Source organism: Chlorocebus sabaeus, chromosome 8 (assembly GCF_047675955.1).
Source record: "Chlorocebus sabaeus isolate Y175 chromosome 8, mChlSab1.0.hap1, whole genome shotgun sequence".
Lineage (NCBI taxonomy): Eukaryota > Metazoa > Chordata > Mammalia > Primates > Cercopithecidae > Chlorocebus > Chlorocebus sabaeus.
In genome coordinates, this window is record NC_132911.1 from 42,516,366 (window position 1) to 42,534,870 (window position 18,505).

The 18,505-nt window shown below is 45.4% G+C and overlaps 1 protein-coding gene across 2 annotated transcripts in view; it reads left to right on the forward strand.

Annotated features, from left to right (window-relative positions):
• Positions 1-1,821: 1,821 nt before the first annotated feature.
• CHRNB3 (cholinergic receptor nicotinic beta 3 subunit) overlaps positions 1,822-18,505 on the forward strand; it is a 35,884-nt gene continuing 19,200 nt past the window's right edge. Inside the window, exons 1-3 of one of the 2 annotated variants that reach the window (XM_073018639.1) lie at positions 1,822-2,054; positions 14,518-14,669; positions 16,191-16,235. In XM_073018639.1, coding sequence (XP_072874740.1) covers positions 2,003-2,054; positions 14,518-14,669; positions 16,191-16,235 — 249 coding nt within the window. In that variant the 5' untranslated portion in view covers positions 1,822-2,002. Of the gene's footprint in view, positions 2,055-14,209; positions 14,670-16,190; positions 16,236-18,505 lie in introns of those variants that run through there. The other variant, XM_007962344.3, reaches the window with a different exon arrangement.

Genomic DNA, 18,505 nt, shown 5'->3' on the forward strand with positions numbered 1-18,505 from the left:
CACTCGAGGGGTGCAGTCCTCAGCAGGCCGGGGTTGTGTGGGGCCCAGGGAGGCAGGGTCCTGTTACCGAGGCCTCCAGTCTTGGCAGAATCCTGGGTCTTGGCAGAATCCTGGGCATTGGAGAAGGCAAAGAGCAACCGAGCTGCTGGCTCCAGGGGACTGTGTGAGCGGGGCATGGACCCCGGCTGGAGGCAGCCTGGAGGATACAGGACTGTGCCATATTTTGGGGACCACAAAAGGCTTCTGATCCAGTTCCTCCCCTAGGGAGAGGGCTGCAGGATCTGCAATGACTGAGATTGGATTTCCAGCCAGTTCCATGGAAGGCTATCTTCATTTTATTCGATTTCTTGAAAATAAAGGTAAAACTTCCTGCACACCTGGATTGGCGGTGGCTGATTTACTCCTGAGACTGTTACAAATTCTCAGCAGGCCAGAGCACAATTCGGATGGATAGGAGGAAATCAGTGTGTGGCTCCTTCCTTCCTCCCTGCATTCCCGCAACCTTCTCAAGCATTTGCAGGTGTCAGGCCCTGGACACAGAGAGACACAGGGGAAACTCCAGAGGGCTGGAGGCCAAGCCCTCCTACAGGAGCTGGTGGTCTAGGAAGGGAGGTTAGGCAGGGCAGCAACATTGTGATGTGAGGGGCTCTGAGACAGGGGCCCTGAGGAACAGGCAGGGCTCAAGAGCTCAGGGTCCCGGGGTCCTGGGCTAGACCTCTTTTCAGGACACGATGGCTCCTTATTGAGCACCCTCTTGGTGTCTCAAACTCACTAATGGCACACAGGAGGGTTAAATTAAGAAATTTAAAAATTGGACTAAATCACTGCCGCTAAGATGGAATTCCTCCGTGCCCTGGAGTGGGTTCCTCCAGCACTCAGTTCCCAACCAGGTAGGTCTTGGCTCCCACCTGGCCCTCTTATCTGTCTAGCCCTGACTTTGTACTTGCCATCTATTTGATGTATTACGCATTTATCAAGGGCCCTCTGGGTGTGCACAGCACTGAACTAGATGAAATCTGATCAACTGTGAAGAAGAAAGGATGGTGTTCTCAGTGTCCAAGTCTCATACATAAAACAACACTAACCTCCCACCCTACTGTCCCCTGTAGTGACCAGAAGGTGGACCTGGTGGGGTCAAGGGAACCACAGAGAATATGCTGATATTAACACACATGGGAACCGGCAGAATAGGGAGGCTCCAGGACATACTCATGACTCTCAGGTCCAACTGGAAAACAAAATAGAGAGGCTTGGCACTGTGGCTCACGCCTGTAATCCCAGCACTTTGGGAGGCTGAGGCAGGTGGATCTCCTGAGGTCAGGAGTTCAAGACCAGCCTGGCCAACATGGTGAAACCCTGTCTCTACAAAAATTAGCTGGGCATGATGGCAGGTGCTTATAATCCCAGCTACTCGGGGGACTGAGGTAGGAAAATGGCTTGAACTTGGGAGACGGAGGACTCAGTGAGCTGAGATTGCACCATTGCACTCCAGCCTGGGTGACAGAGTGAGACTCTGTATCAAAAAAAATAAAAAATAAAAAGAATAAAAATAAAAAGAAAGAAAAGAAAAGAGAATAGAGAAATAATGGGGATGAGAAACTTTTCACTATGGATGTGGTAAAGTGTGGTTCTTCCATATGCAGATCTCCAATCGTAAGAAAAATATCACAGAACATTCAGAAGTTGTCTAGCTTCATCCTTTCTCCAGTGCCCTGCATCTCTTGCAAGGGAGTAAATTAATAAGTCAGGAGTTAGGACCCAGCGATATGTTTTAGACTTACACGATCTGACAGCTGACTGCAAATCAATGAAGTGCACTTTGAGAAGCAGCGCACTTGGCAAGAGGGGTTGAGACTGTTTTATTCCACTCCAGGTGTTGCTGTCCTCTTGGGTTCCACTTCAGATTTTGAACCCCTGCATTTTCTTTTCAAAACCCCCTTTTCCAATGGAAATGCTCTGTTGTTAAAAAGGAAGAAATTGTCTTTCTGAAACTGACATCACGATGCTCCCAGATTTTATGCTGATTCTCATCATCCTTGGCATCCCTTCCTCAGGTAAGCACAAGTCACACTAAATTAAAACTACAGTTGCAGACTTATTTAAGCAGAGGAGGCAAAACTATGGTGTTGATAATGTTAGAATTACAACATGTAATGCACAGGACACATTTAGCATAACCTTTAAAATGTGGCCCAAATGAGTAATTCTATGAGATGTGGGGGTTTTTTGCTGAAGAAATCATATCTATGAATTTCATAATGTTTATGTTTTTGTCATTTGCTGCATTTCTCCTTCTGAATCACTATGAGCTTGGTAAGAAAACACAAAAGCAGGAAAAACATTACTGAATGCACTGAGCATTACTCAGAGAATTGTTCAAATATTTGGCACAGAAATTTATTATATCGACATTTTTCTATCATATTTACTAATAATTTCTGTATCTGCGTGTAGATATTTAATTTTGTCCAATATGCCCTGTAGACCTATATAAATATTTTAATAAATTTGTGTATGTAGGTAGATTTAGTATGTTTATGTATCACAATTAAACACAAATGTATCAAAACTCTATGAATATGTGTTTTATGTGACTATTATCAACTGAAAATAGAAGAATTTTTCATAAGGATGAAGGACAAATAAAAGGAAAGAGTGAAAGATAGAGACAGACACACAGAGAAAGAGAACAAAAAGAAAAGGAAAGAGGAATAAAGTACTGAAAGGCTTTGGGGATTGGTCATTTGCACCTGCCAATTTCCTGGGTTTGGGAATCATTTCACTTTTTGTGTAACCTGAGAACAGAAAGTTTTCCCCCATTGAATCAGAAACCATCTGAAACCGCAGCCAGATGGTGAGAAAAGGGTCGGTCCACCAGCAATTTGTATTAATTTCTCAGTAGTATTTTTGCCACGTTTGATTATTGTAATTTTCAAATGGAAAACTGGAGACACTGAGGGAGATTTGCCCAAATCCAGAAATAAATTCTACATTTCAAGGTCCCAAGACTGTGAGGCACCTGAACATTATCCTATTGTCAAAAACAGTCTTTTCTCAGACCAAGGACTCAAAGTGGAGCAGGAATTTCTAAATGCAGGAAGCCTCAAACTCACTTTCAAATATCATGAAATTTAGACTTTTCAAAGTCTTAAATGCAGTTTGCCAATCACAAAAATAATAAGAAACTTCTGTGTGTTTGAGTTTACCATTAATATACGTGTGTCTGATGTTTTTCTGTCTTTATTATTCTATTTATTATAAAATAATTCATTCTCATCACTCTTTTCCCAGAAAATGATTTCTCTCAATGGCTAGCGAGGGTGTTTAGCATAAACTCTCTTGGTTCAGCTAAGCCTCGTCCTCTGTGCACAATCAGGATTATATAAGAAAACTGGAATTGCTTGGCACCTGGCACTGGTCTCCATTGTGTGGGCTGGAAGAGCTTGAGAAGATTGTGTGATCTTTCACAAATCTATAATAAATCTAATAAGCTGTGATAAATCTTACATCTGTATTTCTAGATCCATCAGCATCTGCTCATATTTTTAAATCTGTTCCATATTTCCTTACGTTTTTTAACTTTACTACTCATTGTAAAGAAAACAGTTTCTTTTGGTTATGCAAAACTACATTTTTCAAATTACAAGAGGCAACCCCTTCATTTTTATATTTCTGGCTTTGGTAAAGAGGATCCTCCGGTGTGGCCATGGGATGTCTCTCATATTGCTATTTCATATTTTGTGTGTGGTGTCTGCTCTCAAAAAGCAGGAGGTGTATCTTATTTATCTTCCCATCTCTCTTACAACATTGTGATATGATAAGACATCATGTGTTTATTCATTCAATAAACACTTATTGAGCATCTACTGTATCCCAGGAATGGTTCCAGTGTCTAGGAATGCAAGAGGAAATGAGAACAAAGCCATTCTAATAAGTTCTCTGCTGGGCATCGTGGCTCACACCTGTAATCCCAATACTTTGGGAGGCCAAGGTAGGCAGATCACCTGAGGTCAGGAGTTTGAGACCAGCCTGACCAACATGGTGAAACCCCATTTCTACTAAAAATACAAAAAATTAGCCAGGTGTGGTGGCACACGCCTGTAATCCCAGCTACTCGGGAGGCTGAGGCAGGAGAATTGCTTGTACCTGAGAGACAGAGGTTGCAGTGAGCTGAGATCACACCATTGCACTCCAGCTTGGGCAAAAAGAGTGAAACTCGGCCCCCCCCCCCCCCAAAAAAAAAAAGAGTTCTCATGCTCTCAAGAATCCATTAAATATGCATTCTTTGATTTCACCATGAGGGCTAGCTCCATGGGCGTGGTATGCTTTTTTTTTTTTTTTTTTTTTTTTGACAAGGTGGCAATAGTGGAAGGAAAAACCATAACATACCAAAAGGTGTCAAAGCAAAAAAGTCCACATTTCCCAATCGTCTTTGCTGAGATTTGAAATTCTTCAGTAATTTCTTTTTTTTTTTTTTTGAGACGGAGTCTTGCTCTGTCGCCCAGGCTGGAGTGCAGTGGCGCCATCTCAGCTCACTGCAAGCTCTGCCTCCCAGGTTCACACCATTCTCCTGCCTCAGCCTCCTGAGTAGCTGGGACTACAGGCGCCCGCCACCACACCAGGCTAATTTTTTTGTATTTTTAGTAGAGACAGGGTTTCACCATGTTAGCCAGGATGGTCTCAATCTCCTGACCTCGTGATCCGCCCGCCTCAATCTCCTAAAGTGCTGGAATTACAGGCGTGAGCCACTGCGCCCAGCCTTGTTTTTGTTTTGTTTTGTTTTTTGAGATGGAATCTTGCTCTGTCATCCAGGCTGGAGTGTGGTGGCGATTTCGGCTCACTGCAACTTTTGCCTCCTGGATTGAAGGGATTCTCCTGCCTCAGCCTCCTGAGTAGCTGAGATTACAGGTGCCCACCACCACACTTGGCTAATTTTTTTTTATTTTTAGTGGAGATGGGATTTCACCATGTTGGCCAGGTTGGTCTCAAACTCCTGACGTTAGGTGATCCACCCGCCTTGGACTCCCAAAGTGCTGGGATTACAGGCGTGAGCCACCGCGCCCGGCCCAATTATTTCTTTTCTGTCCTGGCTGAGGATAAAACAAATGGCATTATCAGTAAAATCATAAATAATCCTGAAGATTTTTATGAAATCCTGTTTGTAAAATTATGAACAGGTGCTGATGGATCTAGAAATACTCACAGATCTGAGATTTATAAGAGGTTATTGGATTTAGTATAGATCTGTGAGAGAGAAAAGTTTTATCTATTAAGTCTTATCAGTTGTTTGTACCTCAGTGTGTGTTTGTCAAATTTTGTTAAAAGTGGATGTTGATATGGTGGAGGAAAGAGAGCAGGGGCATCTGAGAGACTGAGGAAAGGAAATAGAATCAAGAATAAAGAGACTGGTAGGATGTACCAGGCCAAGGCGTGCAGATAGTGAAGTCAGGAGATCGAGACCATCCTGGCCAACGTGGTGAAACCCTGTCTCTACCAAAAACACAAAAATTAGTTGGGTGTGGTGGCACATGCCTGTAATCCCAGCTACTTGGGAGGCTGAGGCAGGAGAATTGTTTGAACCAGGGAGTCGGAGGTTGCAGTGAGCCGAGATCACGCCACTGCACTCCAGCCTGGCAACAGAGCAAGATTCTGTCTTAAAAAAAAAAAAAAAAACAGACCAAGGGTGCTGCAATGGTTCACGTCTGTAATCCAACATTTTGCGAGGCCAAAGCAGGAGGATTACTTGAGCCCAGGAGCTCAAGACCAGTCTGGACAACATAGTGAGAGACATCCGTCTCTACAAAAAATTTAAAAATTAGCCAGGCATGGTGGTGTGTTCCTGTAGTCCCAGCTACTCGGGAGGCTGAGGCAGGAGGGTCACATGAGCCCAGGAGGTCAAGGCTGCAGTGAGCCATGATCATGCCACAGCACTCCAGCTTGGGCAACAGAGCAAGGCCTTGTCTCTATTAAAAAATAAAAAGAATAAGGCCAAGGTGGGCAGATCACGAGGTCAGGAGATCGAGACCATCCTGGCGAACATGGTGAAACTCCGTCTCTACTAAAAATACAAAAAAATTAGCCAGGTGTGGTGGCAGATGCCTGTAGTCCCAGCTACTCGGGAGGCTGAGGCAGGAGAATGGCATGAGCCCGTGGGCGGAGCTTGCAGTGAGCCAAGATCGCGCCACTGCACTCCAGCCTGGGCGACAGAGTGAGACTCCATCTCAAAAAAATAAAAATAAAAATAAATAAATGAATAAATAAATAAATAAATAAATAAATAAAAAGAATAAAGAGACCAGGTTAGGTCTTCAATTCCAAAGGAAAATTTCTTTGTCTTAAGGTATTACTAGGCACCTCATCAATATCTTTCATGATTTCATTCAGTGGGGCTGAGAGAGCCCCAACCCCCTCACAGAGGTGTCTCTCCAGTCCCCTGGTAGCTGTGTTACTTTTACCTGATTGCTCTGTCTGTTGAGATAAACAGCAGCTGTGAGTGAAGGGCTGCTCCCCAGTCATGGGCACATCTTAAACTCTGGCTATCTTTTGTATCTTGAAAACAGCAAATATCTGGGGTTAATAGGCCAATTTTGTCGATGTTTCTTAGACACAAAGACTCTAAAAGCCCAAAAGGTGCGAGCTGCTGGAGGCCTCAGGCATCACCCGTTCCCTTTTCTTATTGGGAGATGTTAAATGCTTGGAATCAGCACCAGAACCCATGGTCTCTAAATCTGAGTCCAGTGCTTCTCAATGTTAAATAAATATTTGTTGGAATCTCATCCTAATGAGTGATGACTTAGGCAAGGGAATCAGCCTTCTGAGCCAACAGCAGGACACTCTCCCAGAGCCTGTCCCAGCCTGAGCTTGGTGCACAGGAGATGACCAGCATCAGGCCAAGTGCGCTCCATCCCTGTCTCGGCCTCCAAACTGAAGCCTTCACACTCGCTCTCTGGCTCTCCATCTTCCTTCCTCTGCCCATGGAGTTGTCTGTCTGGCCCCAGAGGAAATATACACATTTATTTAAAATAGAAGTAAACATTTATGTATTTATTTATCAGAGCCTCACTGCACCACCCAGGCTGGTCTCAAACTCCTGGCCTCAAGCAATCCTCCTGCCTCAGACTCCCAAGTAACTGGGATTTACAGTTGTGAACCACCACACCCAGCCCCCCAGGAAATATTTTGATGAAGAAAAATGAGACAAAGATTAAGCAAGAAGGCCAGGCGCCATGGCTCACGCCTGTAATCCCAGCACTTTTGGAGGCCAAGGTGGGCAGATAACCTTTGGTCAGGAGTTTGCAACCAGCCTGGCCAACATGGGGAAACCCTGTCTCTACTAAAAATACAAAAATTAGCCGGGTGTGGTGGCAGGCACCTGTAATCTCAGCTACTTGGGAGGCTGAGGCAGGACAATCACTTGAGCCCAGGAGGCAGAGGTTGCAGTGAACCGACATCACGCCACTGCACTCCAGCCTGGGCGAAAGGAGCAAGACTCTGTTTAAAAAAAAAAAAAAAAAAAAGCAAGGAAAAGCAGTAGAGGAGAGAAAAAGGAAGAATAGGGGTTTAGAGAAGTAGCAAAATTTCTTTTTTACCAACAGAGGTGGTGTAAAGTTTAACACGCAGCGAATACTCTCTGAAGCCGTGTTGTTGGACTAAGTGTGTGTGTTTGGGGCTGGGGGGAGACAGACTCAAAGCAAGGAAATGTTGGGTGCACACGGCCACATGTGAGGCAGGAATGTGCCGTCGCTGAAGAGCATGGGACCTCCTCCACCAAGGGGCACAACCAGAGCGATGCCCACTGGGGAGGCCCTGGGTGAAGGCCTCTGTGCCTGACTGACTACAGCAGAGGGAGTCTCAAGTGTGTGACATAACCTGTCACCAAGGCTTAGAGTCTCCCTACTGCCAAACAAATGCTGTTTGTGATGTGATTTTAGAATATACGCCACGGAATACTATGCAGCCATAAAAAAGGATGAGTTCATGTCCTTTGCAGGGACATGGATGCAGCTGGAAACCATCATTCTGAGCAAACTATCACAAGGACAGAAAATCAAACACCGCATGTCCTCACTCATAGGTGGGAACTGAACAATGAGAACACTTGGACACAGGACGGGGAACATCACACACAGGGGCCTGTCATGGCCGGGGGTGGGTTAGGGGGAGGATAGCATTAGGAGACATACCTAATGTAAAGGACGAGTTAGTGGGTGCAGCAAACCAACATGGCACATGTATACCTATGTAACAAACCTGCATGTTGTGCACATGTACCCTAGAACTTAAAGTATAAAATAAAATAAAATAAAAATATCATTCAGCTGGGCATGATAGCTCACGCACGTAATCCCAGCACTTTGAGAGGCCGAGGCGGGCAGATCACGAGGTCAGGAGATCGAGACCATCCTGGCTAACATGTTGAAACCTTGTCTCTACTAAAAATACAAAAATTAGGTGGGTATGGTGGCACGTGCCTGTAATCCCAGCTACTTGGGAGGCTGGGGAAGGAGAATCACTTGAACCCGGGAAGCAGAGGTTGCAGTGAGCCAAGATGGCGCCACTGCACTTCAGCCTGGCAAGAGTGAGACTCCGTCTCAAAAAAATAAAAATAATATAATTCTTCCAGGTAGTAGGTTGCTCTAAATAACAGTAAAGGATTCTGGAAAATACAATGCTAACAGCAAAACATCAAAAATAGCAATAACAGCAAATACATGTTTATCGAATTGAATTTTTGGAATAAGAGAAGATGGCTGGCCTGGCCACCAGAAGACCACGCAGGCCACCATCAGCTGGATGACCCTGGGCAAGGCTCCTCTCAATGCCCCAGTATCTTCACCTGTAAAACGAGGGGCTGGAGTGATCCTGGAGGTCCTTCTTGGTTTTATTGTCTTAACTTCATTATCAGTTCAATTTTCCTTCCTCTTTCATTGTGGCTGAAATTGGGTCCAAGCTTCTCTAAGAAATGCATCCATGTCCAAGAGTGGTGGCTCATGCCTGAAATCCCAGCACTTTGGGAGGCTGAGGCGGGCAGATCATTTGAGGTCAGGAGTTGGAGACCAGCCTGACCCATGTAGTGAAACCCTGTCTCTACTAAAGATACAAAAATTAGCCAGACATGTTGGTGCAATCCCAGCTACTCAGGAGGCTGAGGCACGAGAATCACTTGAACCCAGGAGGTTGCCGTGAGCCAAGATCATGCCACTGCCCTTCAGCCGGGGTGACAGAGCAAGACTTCACCTAAAAAAAAAAAAATATATATATATATATATATATATGTGCATCCACAATGGAGGACACTCATCTTTTGAGAAAAAATTCTTGGTTTCTCAATGGATTACTGAAATGAATCTTAGAATATTGTGATTAATCTTAAATATAAGTTATTTTGCAAAAATTTGGTCTATGCACAACTTTCCAGGAGTCCTTTTATTCTATAATACAAAGACCACTTGTCCTGGAAACCTTGAGGGTATCTGTAATTTTACATCTACGGGAGCAGTGAGCCAGGCTGGCTCTGCCTCATTCCCCTGGGTCACAGAAAACACCATTATGGCCTTTTGTTCATGTGTTCATTTGTTCATTCAAACATCATCAAATATTTATGGAGGCCCTGGTCTCAAAGGATCAACTGTGAGAAGCACTTGATCTTTCTTATAATGTTCTATTTCACAAGAAGGACAAACCAGAAACATTTCCAGGCTTCTCCTCTAAGTCTGCTTCAATAATGCCAATGACTTCAGCTTCTATTTTGGAAAGGTTCGGAAATTTCAGGATATTAAGCAGAAATCATTTAATCTTTGACTTTTTTTGTTAGGGGGATAAAGTCTGTTTTGGTCAGAACAGATGTGCATTAGTCAGGCTGCCATTACAAAATACCATAGACTGATTAAAAATGGACATTTATTTTCTCACAATTCTGGAAACTGGAAGTCTATGATCATGCACTAAAAAGTCAGTTTCTGGTGAGGACTCTCTTCCTGGCTTGCAGAAGGCTGCCTTCTTGCTGTGTCCTCACATGGTTCATCCTCTGGGCCTCCTTATGGGCTCTGTCTTTAAATACAGTCACATTGGGGGTTAGGGCTTTAACATTTGATTTTTGAGGGATGTAAACATTCAGTCCCTAACAGCCAGTATGGTTCGTGCTTTTTGTTAATTCAGACGGAAAGTGCGCCTTCTGACAGTGGTAACACAGGTGGAGATGCATGCTGTGCATGAAAGAGCAGAGCTGCTCGCTGCGCCTGGATCTTGGTGAAGAGCAGGATTCCTATATCTTCACAGGGGACACAGCTGCCTAAGTGCAAATGCTAAGCATTTCAGGTCGGAATTCTAGATTTCCCCTCCCAACGTGCAACTCCATCTCCTTTCAGAATGACTGGACAATTTTCCTTTTGGGAAAGGAAGTTCATGGTTATAGTCCCTGCTCATCTTCGGGAACCCTCTCTCTTATGTGTTTGAAATTATCCTAGCTCACAGTTGTCTGAGCTAATAGGGGTGTGTGCGTGTGTGTGTGCACGCGCGCGTGTGCGCATGTGTTGGTTCAGGCATCATTCAGTTGTTTTCAGCTTCCCTGGAGTGCCTCCACCCATTGTCTTCAGTAATTTGTGCTAATTTGGCTGACCTGGGTCTCAGGGACTCTGCAGGAATTTCAGCACTCCAGCACCTCAGCAGCTAGTCAGGTGGTGCAAGCAGCCATCAGGGCTGTGTTCAGATGCCTGTCAGTGGCTACAGTGGCTTAACCAAATAGGAGATTGCTTTTCTCTCATACCAAGAAATTTCGAGGCCAATAGTACAGGGCTATCAGAAATCCAGGTTCTGTGTATCACTCTGCCCTCCTATGTGTGTAACTTTCATCAGGTTTGCAAGACAGATGAGTGGCCAAATCTCCAGTTCCAGATAAAAAGAAGGAAGCAGACATGTCAGATCAAGTCCATCCTTTTTAATAACCTTTCCTCTAACCACCCCAATCCCAACAGCTTCTGTTTGTATCTAATTGGCTACATGTGCCATAGGTCATTCCCAGATGCAAGGAAGCCCGGAGCTGAGCTTTTTATGCTGGCACCATGCAACCCTGAATAAATTTAGCATCTATTGCCAAGGAAAAGGGGGGAATGGCTGTTGGGCAGGGAACTGGCAGTATCTGCCACAGTGCTGCTGTGGTTTAAATGTGTTCCCCAAAGTTCATGTGCTGGAAATTTGACCCCCAACACAGTAGTGTTGGGAGGTGGGGCCTAATGGCAGGTGTTTGGGTCATGGGGGCACCACCCTCATGAGTGGATTTATGCCATTATCATGGGAGGGGTTGGCCCCCTCTTGTCTTTCTCACCCCCTCTTTGCCCTTCCATCATGTTTGATGCAGCAAGAAGGCCCTCACCAGAGGCTGGTCTCATGATCTTGAACTTCCCAGTCTCTAGAACCGTAAGCCAATAAATTTCTGTTCATTGCAAATTCCTTAGGTTGTGGTATTCTGTTGTACCCGCACAAAACAGGTGAAGACAAGTGCCTTTCAAACAATATTCTCTGCCTTAGAGGAGGGGGCTCCCTGACCTGGGAATAGATGGAGGAGGACAGCTGTGTCCTCACCGCTTCCCTCTTCTCTTGAGCAATTCACCTCTGGTCCCAACTTTCCAGATGCCCCTCAGTAAAACAAAGGCCACAAAGCTGACTGCATCATTGCTCAAGTGTTTGTCCACTCAACAGTCGTTAGCTCAGCAGCTGCTGGGTGACAGTCACTATTCTAGGAGCTGGGAATACAGGAGTAAGGAAGACAATTCCCAACTTCCTGGAGCTGGCATCATCTAGGGAGGGGAGACAACAATAAACAGATAGATGTGATATGATTAGGTTCTCTACTGGAAGATAAAGTACCCTAAAAGGATAGAGAGGAGAGGGATTTTTAAATAGTGTAGCCTGAAATGACTTACTCAAGAAAATGACATTTGAGCAAAGACTGGACAAGTGAAGGAATGGCTGTGGACTCTCTGGATAAGCTAAGAACTTTCCCCATGCAGATGCATTCTGGCTTGTTCTGGGAATCGCAGACTGCCCCGAGGACTGGGGAGGAGGATGCGGGCAGTATGGTTGGGGGGTACACAGTCAGGGCCACATGGGGTCAGGGAGACTGTGGTGGAACTTAGGATATTTCTTTCTGAGTGTGATGGGAAACCATCTGGAGCACTTAGCAGGAACTGACATAATCCTCTCTAGGTGCTGTGTGCGGAATGGACTGTAGAAAGGGCAGGAGTGGAAACAATTAGGAAGCAGTGCAGGAGCCCGAGAGAGAGCATCTGTGCTCTCAGCGTGGCCCCGGTGGAGATGGTGGGGAACAATCAGGGCTGGGATGTATTCTGAAGAACATTAAGACCCGATGCGGGGTGGGAGACAAAGAGAGGAGTCAAAGATGACTTCAAGAATGTCCCCCTGAGCAAATACACAACTTGCCCCCTAGAGGCTGTGGGGAATTCCCTCTGTTCTCTCCCTGTACATTTCCAGGAAGGTTTCCTGGCTCTTTACAGACTGACACCCTGGTGGCTGCCCAGCTGGCTGCTCCCAGTGCTGCTCTTGGTACTAATAGTAATCAACAGATCAGTTTTTGTTCATTAAAAAAAAAAATTTCTTGAGACAGTGTCTTGCTGTGTCACCCAGGCTGGAGTGCAGTGGTGCGACCACCACTCACTGCAGCCTTGACTTCCAGGACTCAAGCCATCCTCACGCTCCAGCCTCCCAAGTAGCTGGGACTATAGGGGTGCGCCACCATGCCCAGCTAATTTTTTCATTTTTGTAAGACAGGGTCTTCCTATGTTGCCTAGGCTGGTCTCCAACTCCTGGGCTCAAACGATCCTCCCACCTCAGCCTCCCAAAGTGCTAGGATTACAGGTATGAGCCACCGTGCCTGGCCCACAGTTTTTAAATAAATAAGCATAAATGTAAGGTTGCGTCTCTATCACTCATTTGCATTTATGTGGAGGAAAACGGGGCTGGGTACCCTCAGAGCACACAGCCCACCTCACCCATGCCTCTGAGGTGCTGGGACAGAGGCACCTTGAATTGCTCCTCTCTTAGGAAAGTGCCCACAGAAGCCTCCTGCAAACAGGGGGTAGGTACACTTTTGCTTTTCTTCCTAAAAGAATCCCTGGACTTTGATTGGGTAAACCTGGAGGGTATGTCGCTCATGAGATCATTACCCAGCATATGGGTGTCTCAGTGGGAAGAAAAAGGTTTTCTATGGTCAGGACATGGTGCAGAATGAGTTGCTGTAGCATATTAATCGGGTGCTGAACAGGCAAGGAGGGGCAAGTTAAAACTCCCATGCTGATCAGTAATGGGACTACACCTGTGAATGGCCACTGCACTCTAGCCTGGGCAACACAGTGAGACCCCATCTTTTTTTTTAAAAAAAGTAGAGGACTTGCTTGTTTTAAATGTGATAGCACTGCACTGTAAGGAAATAAAACTTTATTTTGGGGCTGCATTCCTAAGCCATTTCCCCAACTGGAGGGTTACAGTTTAACACTGGGTGTTTCTGAGGTTCTCACACAGTGAGGCAGAGTGTGACTTCCTGGCTGCTGACCAACGAAGGACTTCATAAGGAAAGACTTCCTTGGGAAAAAGACAAGAGGACCGTGAGGGGCACATGGCTGGTGTTCAGTGACCACATGCCGACTCTGACACCTACCAACACACATAAAATGAACACCCACTATGGGCCAGGCACTGTTCTAGGTGCTGGGTAAACACGATCAAATACAATGCCCACTGCGCCCATCGTCAGGGCTCCAGAGGAAGACAGGTGTGACAAATAACAAGAGACTTCCAAAGGGAGATGCTGGAGGCTCAGGGACAGAGAACAGCTCATGGGCAGGGCCCATGTCTGTGAAGAGGGAGCATTGCAGATGGGACCAGAGGTGGGGGTCGGGGTGGCTGCAGATAGAGCTTCTGGGACCCGGGTGTTGACCCCATGATGGGAAAATCTTGTGAGAGCGGAACTCTGGGTAAAATGTGGATTCGGGGCCGGGCGCGGTGGCTCATGCCTGTAATCTCAGCACTTTGGGAGGCTAAGGCGGGCGGATCACGAGGTCAGGCGATCCAGACCATCCTGGCTAACATGATGAAACTCCATCTCTACTAAAAATACAAAACATTAGCTGGGCATGGTGGTGGGCACCTGTAGTTCCAGCTACTCGGGAGGTTGAGGCAGGAGAATGGCGTGAACCCTGGAGGTGGAGCTTGCAGTGAGCAGAGATCGCACCACTGCACTCCAGCCTGGGCGACAGAGCGAGACTCCATCTCAAAAAAAAAATTTTCACCAAAAAAAAAAAAAAAATGCGGATTCTGTTTTCAGCTGTGTGTGTTTGGAGGGAGGTGGGAGTGGGCGTGGAGACTCTTGCATGCTCCAAGTTGCCTTTCAGGAACTGGGCTGTTTAGAAACAGACACAGCCTATGGTGCAGGATGCCACGGGACACTCATCCAGGCATCGTGCCCCTCCCATTTACCCATGTCCCCCCATGATTCTTTTACAGCCACTGCAGGGTTCAGTTCAATCGCCGAAAATGAAGATGCCCTCCTCAGACATTTGTTCCAAGGTTATCAGAAATGGGTCCGCCCTGTATTACATTCTAATGACACCATAAAAGTACATTTTGGATTGAAAATATCCCAGCTCGTAGATGTGGTGAGTAAGCCTTGGCACTTAGCTAAAAAGAACATGCATTCCTTACCCTGTTTATGAGTCTAAAATATATTTTTTCCCTATGTCTGACATTTCAATTTAAAAAATAATTTATTGTGAGAGAAAATCTGCCCCCAAGAAGCCACTGAAATGACCTGAGGAAAGAACGAGAAGGTATCACAGGGTAAATTGCAGCACTGTTAGTGTGGGACCTTTTTGCTCGGGGGAGGATGTGGTTGCTAAGATAGTCGTTGCCCCTGGCCTGGTTTGCTGAACACTCAGAAGGAGGGCTGAGAACTGCAGAGAAGAGGAGCTGAGCCTGGGGCTGACACGCTGTGATCTTGGATCCTCTGTGGCTGTGCCCTGGGCTGGTAGGGGGGTCTACAGGGAGACAGGGTGGTAACAACAGTGCCCACAGCCAGGCCCATTCTTGCTCTCCCTAGGCAGCCCCGTCACCTCTTCTGAACTCACCCATGCCTTCACATTCTAATTTTCCTTTTGAGCTTGCATTTCTGCCATGATTGTGTTCTTAGAAGAAACCAGTGAACTTTAACTCCCCAAATGCAACAAAATTGTCCTGCTATGGTCCCCAAAGCCCCAGAAGAATCCTCCTATGTTGTCCATTTTCTCCACCCCACTACACACGTGTGTGCATGCTCACCTGCCCTGGCTGGCTCAATACCCCAGGATTCCTTCTAGGAAGTCATGCAAAGCCCATCTCCAATTTAGCTATTATTTCCCTCTACTTTGCCCCTTCATTATTATTATTATTACTATTATTGTTGAGACAGACACTCTGTCTTTCACCCAGGCTGGAGTGCAGTGATGTGATCTCGGCTCACTGCAACCTCCATTTCCCAGGTTCGAGTGATTCTCCTGCTTCAGCTTCCCGAGTAGCGGGGATTACAGGCAGGCGCCACCATGCTCAGCTAATTTTTGTATTTTTTGTAGAGACAGGATTTTGCCATGTTGGATAGGCTGGTCTCGACCTCCTAACCTCAGGTGATCCACCCGCCTTGGCCTCCCAAAGTACTGAAATTATAGGAGTGAGACACTGTGCCCAGCCTACTTCGTACCTTTAAAGTGCCTTCTGGGTTATGCAATTTTATATAAATATAGCCACAATGAACTGCTACTTGTTTTAGTTATTTTTCATTTTAAGCAAAACCTGCATACCGTTTGACTATTTATATGCCATTTGACTGTTTACATGCCATTTGACTGTTTAAAATTGAGAATCTTTTGTACTTTTAACACCTCAAAGGTAAGACTCAGATAGATTTTCCTGATCAAAACCAAACAAAAAACAGCTGGGTGTGGTGGCATGCACCTATAGTCAGCTCCTTGGGGGCTGGGGCATGAGGATGGCTCGAGCCCCGAAGGTCGAGGGTGCAGTGAGCTATGGTGGCACCACTGCACTATAGCCTGGGCAACATCTTGAGACCCCATTTCTAAAACAACAGCAAAAATCACAACTTACTTTCACTTCAACTTACAGTATTCTTTTAATTGTCATTTTCTTAGGATGAAAAGAATCAGCTGATGACAACCAATGTGTGGCTCAAACAGGTAAATTTCGATCCAAGGATTGTGTCTGCTAACCCAGTCACTTATTTTCTATTTAGAAAGCCTCCCATCTGAAAAATATTTATTTAAGAGGGCATATCGTGTTCCTCAGGGAGATTTGTGGGAAGGGTCTATGGCTTTTATTTTCCATTGTGAGTGTTGGGGAACTGATCCTGGCAAGCCCCTGGATGCACACTGCTGTGCGTGGTTGCTTCCAGCAGTAGAGCTGCTTGTGCGGTGGGCGGAGGTGACTCTCCTGCCATAAGGCCTGGGGATGGGCCCTAGGACCACTTAGAAAAAGAACAAAGAGCCTCCAAGATGCACCACTTTCCCCCAGGTAGGGAACTGCAGCTGGGTAGGAAAATCAGGACTACATCCTTCCAAGCCTCCTCTGGTCCTCTGTGGGTAGAATCTACCTCTAATACTTCTTGTTGCTTCCAAGGAAGAACTGAGCCCTGAATGAGGGAATAACAGGGCTGCCCATCGTTAATTTCAAAACAGAGTGAAGCCCAAAACAAAATGATGAATATGTGTTTTCCTGACATCACTGAAAATGCATTTTGAATCGTTTTCAGCTTTCTTTTTAGATAATTGTTTTTAGCTTGGCTAGAGTTTATTTCCTAAACTCAGGGGAGTGTGTCCAGAGGAGTTTGTTTTAGGATTGTCAGTAAATAATTACCATTCAAATCCCAATTTCGCATATGTTATCTACAAAGATAAAATATTGACACTTGATAGTGGGTAAGAAGTTTGGTTTATCCCAGCTACTCGGGAGGCTGAGGCAGGAGAATTGCTTGAACCCAGGGGGCAGAGGCTGCAGTGAGCCGAGATTGTGCCACTGCACTCCAGCCTGGGTGACAGAGCAAGAGCCTGTGTCAAAAAAATAAATAACTACACTTGGTTTAATTGTTTACTTTGTGTTTTTGTTTTGTTAGCTTTTTTAAAAAATTTAGTTTTGTCTTATATTTATTTACAAATTTATCTGAGACACAGTCCCATTCTGCCACCCAGTCTGTAGTGCAGTGACATGATCTTGGCTCACTGAAACCTCTGCCTCCGAGGTTCAAGTGATTCTTGTGAGTCAGCCTCCTGAGTAGCTGGGATTACAGGCGCCCGCCACCATGCCCAGCTAATGTTTGTATTTTTACTAGAGACAAGGTTTCACCATGTTGGCCAGTCTGGTCTCAAACTCCTGGCCTCAAGTGATCCACCCACCCCAGCCTCCCAAAGTGCTAGGATTACAGACTTGAATCTCTGTATGTATTTTTTTATTTTTAGATTCAGGAGTTACATGTGCAGGTTTGCTACATGGATCTATTGCGTTATGCTAGGGTTTGGGCTTCTAGTGAACCCATCACCCAAATAGTGAACATCATACCCAACGGGCAGTTTTTCAGCTCATTCCCCTCCCTCCCTCCATCCTTCCCTCTCTCCCACGTCATCATTTTTGGAGTCCCCAGTGTGTTTTGTTCTCATCTTTGTGTCCATGCGTACCAGTTGTTTAGCTCCCACTTCTAAGCAAGAACATGCAATATTCGATTTTCCAAAGTTTTTTGTTTGTGTTTTTGTTTGTTTGTTTGTTTTTTGAGACAGAATCTCACTCTGTCACCCAGGCTGGAGTGCAATGGCACAATCTCGGTTCACTGCAACCTCCACCTCCCGGGTTCAAGTGATCTTCTTGCCTCAGCATCTCAAGTAACTGAGACTACAGGCACATGCCACCACGCCTGGCTAATTTTTGTATTTTTAGTAGAGATGAGGTTTCACCATGTTGGCAAAACTGGTCTTGAACTCCTGGCCTCAGGTGATCTGCCCACCTCGGCCTCCCAAAGTGCTGGGATTACAGGCGTGAGCCACCTCGCCAGGCCTAAATATTTAAATGAATGTCCAGATATTGCCTAATTTGCCCCATAGTTTTAAAATATTCCTGGTGGGATATCTTTCTACTAATGCTTTATAGGGAGCAATGGATACAAGAAACAGCAAGGAGCTTCCCTCAGCTTCATTTCATGTCATCAAATTTCTCCCACCCAACAATTTTAGTGAGAATTAGAGAACTATGATGATTTTCAGTGCTTTCTACTCATCTGATTCTCTAATCAGTAGATATGTGAACAAGTTGTGAAATGGATCTGCATATTGTTTTACTTGCAAATAAAAATATCCAGAAGAAAATAATAAGCTTGGAATGTATATATAAAAATACCACTTAAATAAACATACCTTGCTATACAACAATCTCATTCCTCGGTGACTTACCCACTTTTGCAATT